We start from the raw sequence: 14,356 nt of genomic DNA on the forward strand, positions 1-14,356 counted from the left end.
CCTGAGATATCCACTTTTTCACTCGAGTCCATCCTTGCTAGGATAAACAGCCTAATTTTTCGTGTAGGCAAGAATCTAATACAAATCATGCATTTCCTTCCTTGCGTGAAGGAGAATGAAAAACCAACTTCAACACACTGAGATCTGCCTGCAAAAGAAAATTTAGCTTAATAGTTATACAATTATTGCATTCCTTTATTTAATAATAAGGATAGGAAACACCAATTAAACCTGTAAAAAACTTTTTATATGCTTCTCACGATAAATAACCTGAATTTATGACAAATTCAATTCTATGACCCAGTGAAGATTCCTTTCTTCCTGTTAGCAGATGAACTGATAGCCAATGGATTCATTGTACTTTCTTGCTGTGGTAGGAGAGTAAAGCAAAAAGAAACCCCCACCATTGCACTTTTCAGTCTCAAAGAATTAGCTGAATTGTCATCCCAGCCTCTACCCCGTCAGAAGAAAAGCTCTCTCACATCCAGGGGGAAAGAGCATTCAATGAAAATGAGTCTGATTATCAAATAGACCTTTTCCACAGTGGTCCAGCTCTGCTCCTGTTGAGCGATGTACTACATTGAGTCAGTAAACTCGTGCAGGGGACTGACTTCGTATCTTTCGTTGATATAGATGTATCTTTTGTTGAGTATTTCACAACCAGAAAAGCATGACTTTCCCAAAGTCGTCTTTGGGAGAAAAATTAAGTTATTTAAGATGAGCAAGGCAAGCTGCTGACACATTTCAGATTTGAAGGCACTGCTGTTCAGTTTATGCAGACAAAGCCTGAAACGTGAAAGCTGGCCTCCTGCCTTTGTTTTCTTGTAACCGACTGCCGGAGAAGCCGATTTCCCCGCTCTGCGCCTAACTAGATCTGCCTGGTTTGCTTAACCAGCGAGCACATTCCTGCACTTCAGGAAGAACACTCCAGGCTCATTACGAGCTACTGGGCTACAGCACAACACTGAGAAAACAGATTTGTTTTGGACAAGCTGCTCTGACATGGAGGTGCCAGGGTGAATAACCCTGGTGGAAAAAAAAAAATCAAAGCAACAAGCTAACATAAAATCAAAAACCTGCCTGCAAGAGCAAGATGAATAATCTGACAAATGAATGGCTCTGTATTTTGTATCAAAGCACGAAATGACTAGAAGTTGCAGGGATCTGACTCATGAGCAGAAATAGAGTGCTGGGGCTGGCTTGAGCCGTCGCTACCACCAGCTGCCTGCCCCCACCGCTGGAGAATGGGTGGCTTAGATGCTGCTTCTTAAGCAATTCAGCCACAAAAGGCTACAGCTAAGCATTTTAAGGGAAACGTGTCAGCGCTAGTTTATAGCCTCACTCCTTAGGATAAACCTTGAAACGGTCCTGGGTTGCCACAAAGCCTTTCAGCTGTTGAGGCAGGAGGAACAGGGCAGACACTTCGCCAGGCATCTCAGTGGAAGTTGCACCAGGCACAAGTCAGCACTCGGCAAAGCAGCTTGTCCCAGCCAAGCAGCGCTCCGCTGCCACGGCGAGGAGCCGACAGAAGTCTCCCTCATCCCCCTTATCAGCAAAGCAGCCTTTTTGAAACGGGCAAATTTTAAGCTGTGACCTATTTAAACATCCTGCCCCATCACCGACCAGCAGCACAATTCTGCAACAAATCCCATAGCACGCTGCTGCCGCTGCGTTTCCCCAGCTGCTCTTTGTGACAAGTTCTTCGACTCAAATAGCAGTCCTAATCCGAGCGTAAAGCTCCAGCCCAGCTCCACCAGATAAACATACATTGTTTCACCCGGTCTTCTGCGAAAATGAGACTGTGGCAAGTGCCTTATCTGTGGCAAGTGCCTTATCACTGCTATTTTCTCTACCTCTTCTCAGCTCCTCCTCCCACCCGTAACTTTCTAACGTGTTTATCATGTAGAAAGAGAAAGACAGCTCAGAAAATCAAACTCCTACAAACTCAGGGAGAAGGAGAAAGGGTGATTGGATATATGCACCCATCCCTACTGAGGGTACAGTTACACAGCAGCTTCAATTGCTCTAAATTGGAGTTGCCGTAGCAATGCCTGCCCTGCCTGCATCATCCTGTCCCCCCCACTTTCTGTCAGCAGAAAACAAAGGACGTACATGCAAAAAGCCACTACCTGGGGCTGTTTTGGCTGAAAACGAGCCCTACCTAAAAATTACTCATTTTGGCTCATTGCGTTCCGTGCAAAGGCTCGCTGTACACCTCGAACCACAGGAGGGCAAAGGAAGCATCAGGGGGAGAAGAAGCAGCTCTGTTGCTCTGTTGATTTTGGAACAGCTGGATTCCTGGAGAATGAATTCTTATCAGGGTAACAGCAGTGCCGAAAAGCTGCCTCCATAAGGGGAATCGCACCCAGCTCCCCTCTCAGGTCCGTCAGGTTACTTGCTACTCTAGGCTCCCTCCTCAGCCTTGCCTGATGCCACAGTATTGGGCCACGGCTTGTCCGGGCTGCAGGCGGGAAGTGTAGCAAGGTAGGAACTCTTGTGCTGGCAGCTGCATTTTTCTTAACTTAAAACTAGGGCAAAAATTGCAACTTGATGGTTCGGGGCATGATGTACACGTCTGGAAAAAGATGTTTCAAGTTCATTCAGAGCTATTTTGACACTGAATTATGCAACATTCTGCTTTGCTATATCAAAACTCCTGCTAGAAACCTTAATTTTGTTTCAGTAACCATTATTCAAATAATGCACTAGCTGAAAATATCTCCAGAAAGTCTAGTGATGTGGGGGACGATGCCCAGGCTCTGAAGTAATGAATTCCTACTGATTCTCCCCATCGTTAAGTGAGATCTGCAGTCCTGGGGACGTCTTACACCCTTTCTGCATCACTCATGCATTGCCTGCAGTAGTGTTTATTGAAAATTCAACACCGTTATTGATGCACCATAGTCCATTTAGTGGTTGGTAAATGGCTTTAATCAAGAGTTTTCTTTAAAAAGGTAATTTTAAATATCTGTGATATGTGGAGTCATACACACAACATTGCATCGCAACTATTACACAAGAAGGGTTCTGGCCACTATGTCTCTTTCCCAACTCTTCAAACAAACAAAAAAGACAACTGATGAAAGATCAGGCAGTTTAGGAGAGCTTTAAAAGGCAGTGGCTACCGAATTGCCTTTGCGCTCCCAGGTGCGCAGAGGGAAGAAGCATCAGGTGTGCTTCCCCAGCCTCCACGGGTGCAGCCGACCGGCACGGTCAGACGGGATGCCTGCCCGGCGCAAAACCGAAGGATGCAGAATATTTGAGAGTGGTTTGGCCTCTGGCAGTCAGCTGTGGGAGCCGCAGGAATCAGGATGCAGGAATTTGGGTCTTTGTTTCAGGAACATTACTTGGAAAGTGTCGGGGCCAGCCGCAAGACGGTCCGAAATCCCTCATTTTATTTACGCTCGGCGCAGGGGGCAAGGCAGGGGACCCGACGGCACCGTCCCTCCTGGCTCCGGGGGCCCGAGGGCTCCTGGCCTCCTTGCCGGGAGCCGGCGCTCGCTGGGGGTCCCATCCCTTCCCGACCCGGGCATTGCACGGCACCGTCTCGACTCCAGATTCCCCGCGCCCCTGCCCGTGCGCCCAGCGGCGCGGGGCGGTGGGCGACGGTGGCAGCTGCAGCACACCGCGAGCTGGGCGGCATTTTTCCTTATTTCTTCCCACCTTTGCCTCATCTGCGGGCCGCGCACTGCCCGCGCTGCTCATAGTAGAGCTGAGTCTTTAACTTCGCACACGGGGAAAGGAGCAAAGAGAGAAGTAGCCGGGACGGGAGGAAAGGAGGGGGGTAGCCGCGGCTCGGGGGGCTGCCAGCGAGTGCAGCCGGCACCTGTCCCCGGACTTACTTTCTGGGGGTCGGCGTAGGTGCCCAGCCCCAAGAGCGGGATGCTGTTGCCGTCACTCAGCGGAATGCGGTGGCTCTCGGCGGTGAGGTTCATCGTGCCGGCAGGTAGGGCCGCCCCGGACCCGGGGCTGACTCCGTAGGGGGCGGGAGCCGCCGCTTCGCAGCCAACCGCGGCCCCTGGCACCGGCACCCACCGACGGCTGGACGGAGCGGACCGGGGGCGGCTCTGCGGGGACCGAAGGACGAACTGCCCGCTCCCGCCGCCGCGGAGCGCCTTTTTGGGGGGCCGAGCCACGTGTGCCCGCGGCTGCCCTGCACCGCGCCCCGCCGCGCACCGCCCCGGCCCCGCCCCGGCCCCGCGGCCACCGGCTCCCCGCGCACCGCCCCGCGCAGCGACGGCCCCCGCCGCGACCCCCGCGGGCGACTCCGGCGGGGCTGCGCGCACGCGAAGGGCTGCTCCGTGCAAGCCTCAAGGTGGGCCCGTGGGCGACCTGCGCCTTCAGCGGCTTGGGGTATTGCTGCCCTACGCGGAGCTGCCGTCAGCAGGGCACGCGGCTTCCCGTGGTTTGGGGCGTCCGGTCTTGGAAATTTCTCCACAGAGGTGTAGAATAGTTTCCACCTCTCCTTTCCAGTGGTTGAAACCCACTACTGTAGAGGCAAGGAGGGAAGGAAGGAAATCCCAGACTGGTGAGTAGTTTCTCTGCCTCAGTGTGAGTCCCAAATTACAGTGAATGGGCTAAAGTTCCTCACTGTCTGGTTCTGCTCCACTGTGGAAAAAAATGTATGTATTTCTTAATGCTGATAGCTCAGAAGGAGAAAACGTCCTTTATGAAATTCATCACACGGTCCATTTCTGGTCCTCATAAAACACTCGGGGCCATGGTTTTACACCACTGCGAATGTACCTGCACTCTGTGCAGATGTACCCTGTCCTGAGCCACCTGCTTTGTGACCTGTATGTATGCTGAGTTCTCCCCGTTTGATCTGGAAGTGCATGGTCTTTTATGTCTTCCTAGATCAATTCGAAATTAAGTCCTCAGGGAACATTATTCTTCAGCCATAACAATGGTCGTTGCCTGGCAGATTATTTTATCTCCTCTAATACCCTACTTGGCTTTCTATGCATGGTAATAGTTCATCAGGTTATGCAATTCCAAGAGGGGTTAATGGATCCATTGTGATAAGTTATCTCTGCAGTTCTTGAAATCAACAGGTGTGCACTAGTTTGCATTTGGGGAAAGGTTAGTTGCTGCTAGGGCTGGGAACCTTCTTGGAGAATACTCTACCACGAGACCCTTTTAGTGTAACTGGTTAGCTACTTCAAGGGTCTCCTAAGAAGATGGAAAAATTGCCACTTCCACCTTTAGGAACATTCCAAGAACTTCAGGACTAAGTGCAAGCCAACTTGATCCCAGCCCAAAAATTTCTAGATAGTTAGGATGTCCTGCAGGACAAATGTAGGATGCTGTGGTGTGTGTAAAATGCTCCTTGGAAAGTGGACTGGATGTGATGGAGGTTTTCTGAGAGCCTGTGCTTTACCTGGACAGCACGGTGCAAAGAGCTCCCTGTAGGGTGGCTGGGTTCCATCTCAAAGGGGGAAGCTGAAGCAAACTGCAGCCTGGCTGTAGTTCCTGTGAGCAGGCTCTTCCTGCTAGACCCTGTCCTCTTGTTGCTGCAAGCTGTGGGTACCTGCAGGTGCAGGTATTTACCTGTGACATGGAGGAAGAAACCCAGGGATCACCCCCATGCCTCCCTGTTGTTCCCATGTAACTTATTACCATTTTCTACAGGAGAAGCTCCAATCTCCTCTCTCCATGCCAACCATGCTTTAAGCACGCCCTGTAGGAAGACAAGTCGTTGCCAGCTGCATGTCTGAGCTGTAGCCATCATTCTATTGTATTTTCAACAGAGGAGCAAACACATGGAGAGAGATGGAAATGGGGGGAGTAGAGAAGAGTCTGATGTGGCAGAGGATGTTCAGAGACCTCCTTATTTGCTGTCCCATACTAGCATTCCATGAAGAGGCTCTGCTGCCCAGCAGCTGATTCCTATCCCTTAGCTTCTATGCTCCAAGTCCACTCCACAACCTGTTTTTCTGTAACTCCTCCCAATCCAGCATCTTGTGAGGAGTTTTAAGGCACAGTTTGCTCATTTGCTTCGGGCTTGGAGCACATCCAGTTTGCTCACGTGCTCTGGCAAGAGAGCAACGCGTGCCCCGAGCTGCGCGTGATCCCGAGCTAAGCAAAGCACGGCTGTGTCTGCAGTGCCCGTCCCGGGGAGAAGAGCAAGTGCAAGGAGGCTCTCTGGCAGGAGTACACGAGCCTGATATGTGATAGCCTTCAGTGACAACTGTGAAAGAAGGTTTGATGGACTTGCCATAGCTCACAGAACGGGGAGCTCAGGCAGGAGAAGGGCTTGTGCTTCTAGGAACAGGCAGGCAAAGATGTCCATCACCTGTGGGGCAAGCCAGCCATCCCAGGCACTCTTGCCCTGCTACGAGCCCCCAGCACTCATCAGGGTAACAGGCAAAAGTCACCTCACTTCCAGCTTCACTGCTAGACTGGTCCTTACAAAACTAGCCAGTGTGCTTGCCTGAGAAACTGGAGAAAGGCAGAGGGTTTTACAAGTCCTTGCCTCCAACCCTGCACCTTAACTGACAGCAAATAGTCTGAACACCTTTAACACATGAGACTTTTAAAGTCCCATAGCTGCTCTAGCTCCCTACCCTACTGTTTCAGTGCCTTTGCAGATTTTATATTAAACCCCAGAAAACAGATAGGGAAATGCATTTCTTTCCCCCTTTACATCTGAGTTACTAATTCAAAAAAAACCTTATTTCATCGGAGCTAGAAATAAATACTAGCAGGTTTTTGGTTGATAATGAGTATCCTTTAAAGAACAAAGGAAGCTGAATAATGGAGCCTGGAGCCTGTCACATGCAATACTTGTTAGTAATAATTTCTGTTAGCTGTTCAGGGAAGCGCATTTCTCAATTTCAGAGCTTAAATGACTTAACCAGACTTTTTACGAGGACGCGGTATCTAGCAACCCTGACTGCAAAACAATGCAAGTTTCTAGAGGCAAAGCATTGGCTGCTGGTTGTTGTTGATCAGTAACAATTCAGGAGCTTTTATAAAATGCAGATGTGATCTCAGTTCTTTCTCTAGGAAACAAAAACAATGAAGTTTCAGCCTGGCCTGACTAGCAAGTAATGCGTGCTGCCATCCTATCAACACAAGTTTGCCTTCTCTCTTAAATCCCACAAAAACACCTTCAGAAGCAACTGAGGTAGGTTTGTGATTCATGTCTTGATGGTGCAGAGTTTTAGAATTGCATTAGTCATCTCAGACCTAAGTAAAGAGCAGGGATTTCAAAAGCAGTACCTTATATGTGTTCTGTTCCCCCCCCCCCGAATCTCCACACAAATAAAGTAGATTAAAAAAATAAAAAGAAAAATTAAATCTAAGTTTTTTGCAGGAAAAGTGGGTCAGACATCTGAGGATTCTTGCTGTTAAAAACTTGCAGAAATCTCAGGTAAAGAAAGTTCTTAACGGCCTCCTTACCTGGGCAAAACTCATCAGGCATCTTTTAAAGTAAAGAGGTCACCCTTTTACTCATTTTATCTCAAATTGCTGAGTACCCTGGGAACAGGAGAAAATGTGTGAGGCTTTTAAATATAGACTCCCCAGTTCTTGGAAGGAAGGAGAAAGAGTCATTGATTGAGAAGGACTGGTCCTGTCATCATTTATGTTTCATGTTTTCTTGGACATTCATGGATTGCCCCCTGTTGTTTTTTTTGGGTTTTTTTTAACTTGTTTCGGACAAGAGAATATGTTAAAAATAGTATTCTCCTGAATCATCTTGATCTGGGTGCATTTACACATTGTAGATTAGATTAGTGAGATTCTAGAGGTGGGTGACGTGTAGTGCCTAAAAATGAGCTTTTTTAAAAAAGGAAAATTGAAAGTACTTTTATAATACTTTATTTATTAGATAAAAAGCGCATGTTGCTATAGTTTCTATTTTGTCTATGAGTCTGCTCCACTCTGTATAATTATCTGCTAGAATGCATACTCTGCATGTGTTTTTAGTTAAAATTTCTTAAAACACGGTCTTAAAGTCTGCATATTTTCAGCCTAGTCCTTTAATAACTCACATAAAATAGCATGTGTCCATCCTGCATGTGGAATATCTGCTTATGTATTTTCAACTATTTAGCTTAGAGATTTTGGTAGCATGAGTCAAGACTAATATTTATTTTCTATTTTGCCATTACCTATAATAAACTAACAGATATCAAGGAAAACTTCTAGCTTCACTTTTAAACTCTAAGAAATAAGGTCTGTGTAGTTCTTAGTAGAGGGCCTATACGTGAAGTGAGACTGCTTTTTTAGTTCTTGCTACTTCTGCCACAAATGATATAAGCTGAACTGGAGAACACTTCTCTGGTTTAAAAAAAGATGTTGTAGCATCTTTTTATTCTATTTACACAGATTATCACAATAATCATCACAATGTACTTCTCGAGGACACCTGATGAGATGAGCGGTACCTTACACTGCCTGCGTGACTTCTTCACTTAGTGACCAAGGGATTCCTCATATGGAAGCATTTGTGATCTTTTCCCTTTGGTGATGTTTGTTGCACAATGAGGTTGATCACTGCCAGGACAACAGCCTGGGCTTTGTTGGGCAGTGTGATGTAATGGGCATTCTTAGTAGTTTTTATGCAAGCACCTTTTTTTCCCTAGCTGCTGCTGGTGCGTGTAAACTACTTGGCAAACAATGAAACACTAAAGTGATGTGTTCTCTTTTTATTTCAGTAACTTTTATGTCTGCTAAGGATTAGTTCTTGGTAAGTTCTTCTTTGAAAGATTACTTTCAAACTTTCAAGACTTACAGCTTGGCAGTGATGGGAATATGACATATGTACACTTTTTAGTGAAACTCTTCACTGTAAGTCCTGCAAAGCAGTATCTGTCCTCCAAAGACCTCATCTGGCCTGACTTTTCCAGCACCGATACAGCACTTCTGCTGGATCCCTAAGGACAGCATGAGGACAGGGAGAAAATGTGCCTACCACTTGTGCCTGTGGAGAGATTTAGGAAAATACTTGATGGCTGGGTCACTTATCCCTTCTGCTTCCTATAAATGCTCTGTGGCTGCAACTGCGATAAAAGGGAAATTCCTAAGTATCCTTGATGCTGTTCCACTGCTTCTAGTAGCATTGGACAAGTGAAGCCACTGCAAGCCTTTGATCGCCCCTGGGGTACAGGAGGAATGCCAGCAGCTGCTCCAGATTATGCTCCCACCACTCCCGTGGCTGTGGAGATGTGCTCACACTGCACTGAGGCACAGGGGCTTCCCCAGAGGCCAGCCTCAGTGGCCATCTCGGTCCACCCCTGTCCCCATGCCACCTTGGGACAGGTGCAGAGCCCCGGGCTGTGGCATCCCCTGGAATGCCACTGCCACAACCCATGTGCTGGGTGCTGTGGGATGCTCCTCCAGGGCGGGTGGCTGTACAAAGAGTGAGAGCCTGCTCAGCACTTTAACCCCCTCTGGTTTAGGTCGTAGTCACTGAGTGAGGCTGTGGTGGATGCTGTACTAGAAGCAGTAGCCACACAGAGAGTAGAGGAAGCAAAACCTCACAACATGAGAGCCAAATTAGCCAGGCTATTTATACATCTGTGGCACAGCACTAGAAGTACAACCCCTAATGTGCCCTTTTTCCTTTTGGTGTCCAGTTCAGGAGCTGAGTTGCTCCATTAGCACCCAGGGAGTGCTACTTATGAGCTGAAAATCCCTGTGGAGGATGACGAGCTCCTTTGGAGGATCAGAAACTGCTGGGAAAGGGAAAGAGATGCTCAGTTTGAAAAGTAATCCTCCTAATCCTTCGGAAAGGTAATCCTCTAGTCTTTACCAGTGTCATTTACATAGGCACTGCCTCATGAGCTTCCTCTCTTTTGGGCGCTGTCTTCATGCTCAAGTTTGGTGTTAGCAGGGCTTGCAGCAAATTGAGCCAGAAGCCAGTTTATTTCCTCCCCTGACACTCTGTTTACTGATTTATCACTTTCTTCTAGCAGCAGTGTCTCAGTTTTTGCTCCTGACTGTCTCTGCTCTGGCACATGCCCGACCTGGGAGCTGGTGAGTGCTGCCTCTCAGATCCCCAGCCAAAGGTCAGTAGTTGCATGGTGGCCTCTGGATTCCTCAGATACCGACCCTTGTCATGTGGGGAGGCATTAACCTTTGGCCCTGAGTAAGTGTCCTCATATCTCACCTCAGTTAGTCCAGCCTGCTATTTGATCCTGTCTAATACAAAGCCCTTTCCTTTGGCATCCTGCAAATCTAAGCCCTGTCTTGATGATTTCCAGCACACCATCCACCTGATACTGGTGGGAGATACCCTCTGTGTTGCACCCAGGGCTGAGTAAGCAGTGGAAGTAGAGGCAGCTCGAGAAGAGCTGATTGTGTGTTCGCAGCCCCTCCTGCCTCCCAAGGGAGCAGTGGTGGTGGCTCCCTCTGTGTAACCTCTCTTCTTCACCCAGAACAGGGATGGCTACTCTGGAAGGATACTGCCTGTATCACGCAACAAAGATGTTTCAAGAGTTTGAGGTTTGGGGTTTTTTTAACTCCTGATTCAGGGGGAGGGACTCACTGAGAGTCCCTTACTTTGAATCAGGCTCTTGGGACAGAGTTAGACTCATCACTAGGTCTTAGCATGCTCCAAAAATGTGAGATTTCTCTTGTGTCCTTTTAATGCAGAACTTGGTCAGGAGTTCACCTCAGTGCACCACCACTATTCCTGCCAACTCCCATGTTTACTTGATATGTAACCTCACACATCTCCCTTGGGCCCATCTCAGGGCTGTACAGTTCTTAGTTCAGCTCTGATGAATGATCATTTTACATCTGTGCGCTGGACAAACAGCTGTTTTCCATGTTACCTGCTTTAGGAGCCTCACTGGCATGTTGTTTCTTTCCTTGCCTCCAGCAACAAGCAGACACAAGTGACCAATTGCAACAGGGCTGCACCAGCATCTCCTTGCAGTCGGGACAGTGTGAAAAATGCACATCATTTTTACACAGCACACCATATGTCAAATGGCTGCAAGATAAAATAGCAGGGAGTGGGCACTGGCAGTCTCTATTCCATATCTTTTGCTATTCAAAAGGGTGAAAGCAACACAGGCTTGGAGATGAGAGTCCCAAAGTGGCCAATCCCCTTTGGTCACAACACTTCCAGCTGCAAGGCCCTTCTGGGGAAGCTCTTCCTTTGAGGTACATCTCACCTGGGCAGGAGCCAACATCATGAGGAGGAAATTATTAGCTTGTAAAGAGAACCCCACAGGTAAAGTCTGACCTCCTGCTGGTTTCTTTTCTTGCAGGTATTTCCCGTGGATGCTTTAAAAACAGATGGTATTGTGGGTTTTGCTGGTGCCACTTGCTAGTGGGCAATGCTCTGTGTCCAAAGGAACAGAAATTTAGAAGAGTAGGCTTTAAAACATCCCATTGATGCATTTTAGCCTACCTGCATTCTTTTTCATGTGTGCCAGAGTGCTTTAAAAAGCCAGATAAGCTCATCTTTGCGTGGGTTAGTCCTTGTCCTGGAGCTGGCAGCCCAGGAGGAGGGCAGTGTTGGTGGGAGCAGAGTGGTGCTGCCAAAGGATGTGAACCCCACTTGAGCGCCTGTGCTTTATGAGCAGAGTTTTTATCAGGGCTGGCGGGATTTACAGCTGTGTTCAACTCTTCATTCCACATTTCATTCCAAGGTGCTGCAAGCAGACCACAGGGCAGGCTTTTCCTCTGAGTAGGCTCTCAATTTGCAGTGGCCATTTCTTTTGTCTGCTTTGCAGACTAAAAAAAACTTTTTTCATCTTCTGCCTTTCTTTTCCCAAATTGCCACTGAACTGCTGATGTTCATATGTACATTGGCAGATCGAGAAATCTCCTGATGTATGGTGAAACATCATATTCTGCCAAGCTCTACCAGCCTATCACTTCCTTACCACCTTCCATACCACCTTGCCTTTGGAACTTCATCGTTAGGTTTACTCAAGCTTGTGCCCAAATATCTACCTTTTATGAAAGTCCCATCCTTCTACCCTACCAGTTTTCCATGCCTTCTCTCATCTTGTACAATGAGGCAACATGATGTTAACCTCCTCTCTCCGAGGCATTGTGTAGCATCTCTGCAAATCAAATGGTGGTGATCCAGTTTGGGATTAGGAAATAGAAAGAAGTGAACAATTCCTTGTTTACATAAGACTGGGAAAACTCTTGGGGCAGAGCTGGGGCTAGAACACAGAATAAATCATGGGACTGTCTGTCATAACAAGAAAGGGGGGCTTGCAGCAACTTCTTTTTCTGAGATGATTTGTCAAATCTCCTGTAATTGGTTTAGTAAACACTAATAGATAGGAAACAAAACAAAATGTTCTCTTCCAGCTTTCTTAGGCTGCATGGTATCTCTCACAGCCATATGGGATTAATGGTGGCTGTAGGGTAGGATTGTGTCATAAAACTTTTATTAAATGTTTTAAAGCCAATTAAAGAGACATTGCCAGTTTGAGCTTTCTAAGATTTTACAAAGTAAATTTTTTCCATTGTAGTCAAAGGGCCTTTGAAGTGCTAGATCCTGAAATTTTTAACCATTTAAGAAGTAAATTGCTGTATGTTCTCTGCTGATGCTGAGCCAATACTGTGACAGAAATTCAACTAGTTATGCACAGTACTGTTTTGGGCAGACAACAAATAAAATGCTCCAAAGTAGAAATTCATTTTTCCTATCTTCTTTCATTTACAGAAGTATTTTGAATCTTAATCGAAGCCTCATTAAGCGACATTTTAGACAGGAGGGTTTGGATTCTCCTACCAATCTGATGATGTGTCTTTCAGATAAACCTTTCTTAAAACCCTCAAGTCTCCAAACTGAGAAATGAGACCTTTTGTGAGTGTAATACTGGTTATTAGAAAATCCACATCTGAATTCTTGAATTTTGTTAAAAATCAAGCTTCCATTTCAGGTATACCGTTCCCCTTATCGTAAGGTGTAAAACGTCCTTTTTTCCTGTGGAGAGCATTCAGCCTACATTTCAAGGAGCAAGCAGCCCTTGACAGGAAAAGGATCTGCAGGGCTCCGTGTCTAGGGTAGAAAGGAGATGGGTGGATGTAGATGCAGTCACAGTTTGCTTTCATGGGCAGCGATGTACTTGCATTCATGTGAGAAATAGGAATCTTCTGATGGAGCTCAGGATATGCTTGGGTTTCTGGGCTGCAAGTACACACTGCTGGGTCATGCCCAGCCTTTCATCCTCCAGTACTCCGAAGTCCTCCTCAGGGCTGCTGCCTATCTCTTCATCCACTAGCATTTGCTCATACCAGGGGTAATTCCTTTTCAGTCGTTACTATGATTAAAACTCCAGGATCCTTGATCTTTAGATATGAGCCTGTCAGGGCACATCTTGGGCTGTTGTAGCATCCTCTGAAGGACAAAAGCATCCCTTGGATGTGGTCTACCTCTGTCTGTGAGAGGGCAGCAGAGGCTGAGGCAGCAATACCTTCCCCCTCTGCCCAATCCAATCTGTGCTCTTGGCGCTCATCCTCAGCTCTGCGTGTTGCAGAAGGCTGACATGTCCCTGCAGCGTGCCGGGTGATTTCCTGCACACTTGCAGGGCTGATGTGTGCTTTGGGGAGCCCATCAAGGCTGGAGGTGAGCAGGCCTTGGCACAGTGTCACCTCCTGGGCTCACAGCTCATTGCTCACCCACAGCTGGGACCTGACAGGCTTTTTTTGTCTCTGTTTTGTATAAATCTTCGTCACTGTAGCACTTCATCTGATATGACTAACACGCATGGTTTTTCTCTGCTCTCTCCCCTGAGGAAGGTGGGGGGAGACTTAGTGTGGGCAGTGCAGTATTTCTGCTTCGGTCTGGTTATTTTAGAAACAAACTTAAAAACATATGTTCATTTCAGTTCGTTTATGTGACAGAGACAAGGTCGAAGAGATATGCCTGGAAAGTGTAGCTGAAACCTCCCTAAGAGCTGGGTTGTGCTCAGGGATCAAGTTACATGGAGTTTATTGCAGGCTGGTATTTAAATTCACTATAGCCTGCCCCATCATTGTATTTTTAAGGTCCCTTTCTTTTACAAATCTCTTAATTTTGTCTCCTTCTCCTTTTTGCACTTTTTCCATTTGTTGTTCCTTTCAGGACAATTTCATTTTTTGAAATATTCCCTGTTCTGCAGAAATCATCATCTATACTATAGAAACACATTTGTACAAATCTTGATAGCCCAAATCTTCTCCTTGTCTAGATCCTCATTGTGTTGCATGTTGTGTCCTTGTTCCGCAATTCTACCTAAATTTCCACCCCTGGTGAGGCAGACTGTACCCTTGAAATACATGCGTGTTAATAAGGCAACAATTGGGATTGGCAGGAAATGGTGATGGAAGATTTCCTCATGAAAAAGTGAGGATTAGCAAGTCTGGTTTTCATTTTTCATCAAAGCAAAAGCAG

The 14,356-nt window shown here is 47.0% G+C and overlaps 1 protein-coding gene and 1 long non-coding RNA gene across 4 annotated transcripts in view; one reads left to right on the top strand and one right to left on the bottom strand.

Moving 5' to 3' along the window:
- The window catches only part of AKR1D1 (aldo-keto reductase family 1 member D1), a 34,904-nt gene extending 30,774 nt beyond the window's left edge, over positions 1-4,130 (bottom strand). The window contains exon 1 of the mRNA XM_039571482.1: positions 3,843-4,130. Coding sequence (XP_039427416.1) covers positions 3,843-3,935 — 93 coding nt within the window. The 5' untranslated portion in view covers positions 3,936-4,130. The remainder of the gene's footprint in view (positions 1-3,842) is intronic.
- Positions 4,131-4,233: 103 nt separating this feature from the next.
- On the top strand, positions 4,234-13,431 carry LOC109146151. 3 transcript variants are annotated; one of them, XR_002047990.3, is made up of 5 exons: positions 4,234-7,129; positions 7,319-7,375; positions 8,335-8,695; positions 9,585-9,741; positions 9,924-13,431. It is a non-coding gene; the product is annotated as an uncharacterized LOC109146151 (long non-coding RNA). The 3 variants fall into 3 exon arrangements; XR_005604637.1 differs by having other exon boundaries at positions 4,234-4,528; positions 7,009-7,129; positions 8,335-9,741; XR_005604636.1 differs by having other exon boundaries at positions 8,335-9,741.
- The last annotated feature ends 925 nt before the right edge of the window (positions 13,432-14,356 follow it).

This window comes from Corvus cornix, chromosome 1A (assembly GCF_000738735.6).
Source record: "Corvus cornix cornix isolate S_Up_H32 chromosome 1A, ASM73873v5, whole genome shotgun sequence".
In the NCBI taxonomy this organism is placed as follows: Eukaryota; Metazoa; Chordata; class Aves; order Passeriformes; family Corvidae; genus Corvus; species Corvus cornix.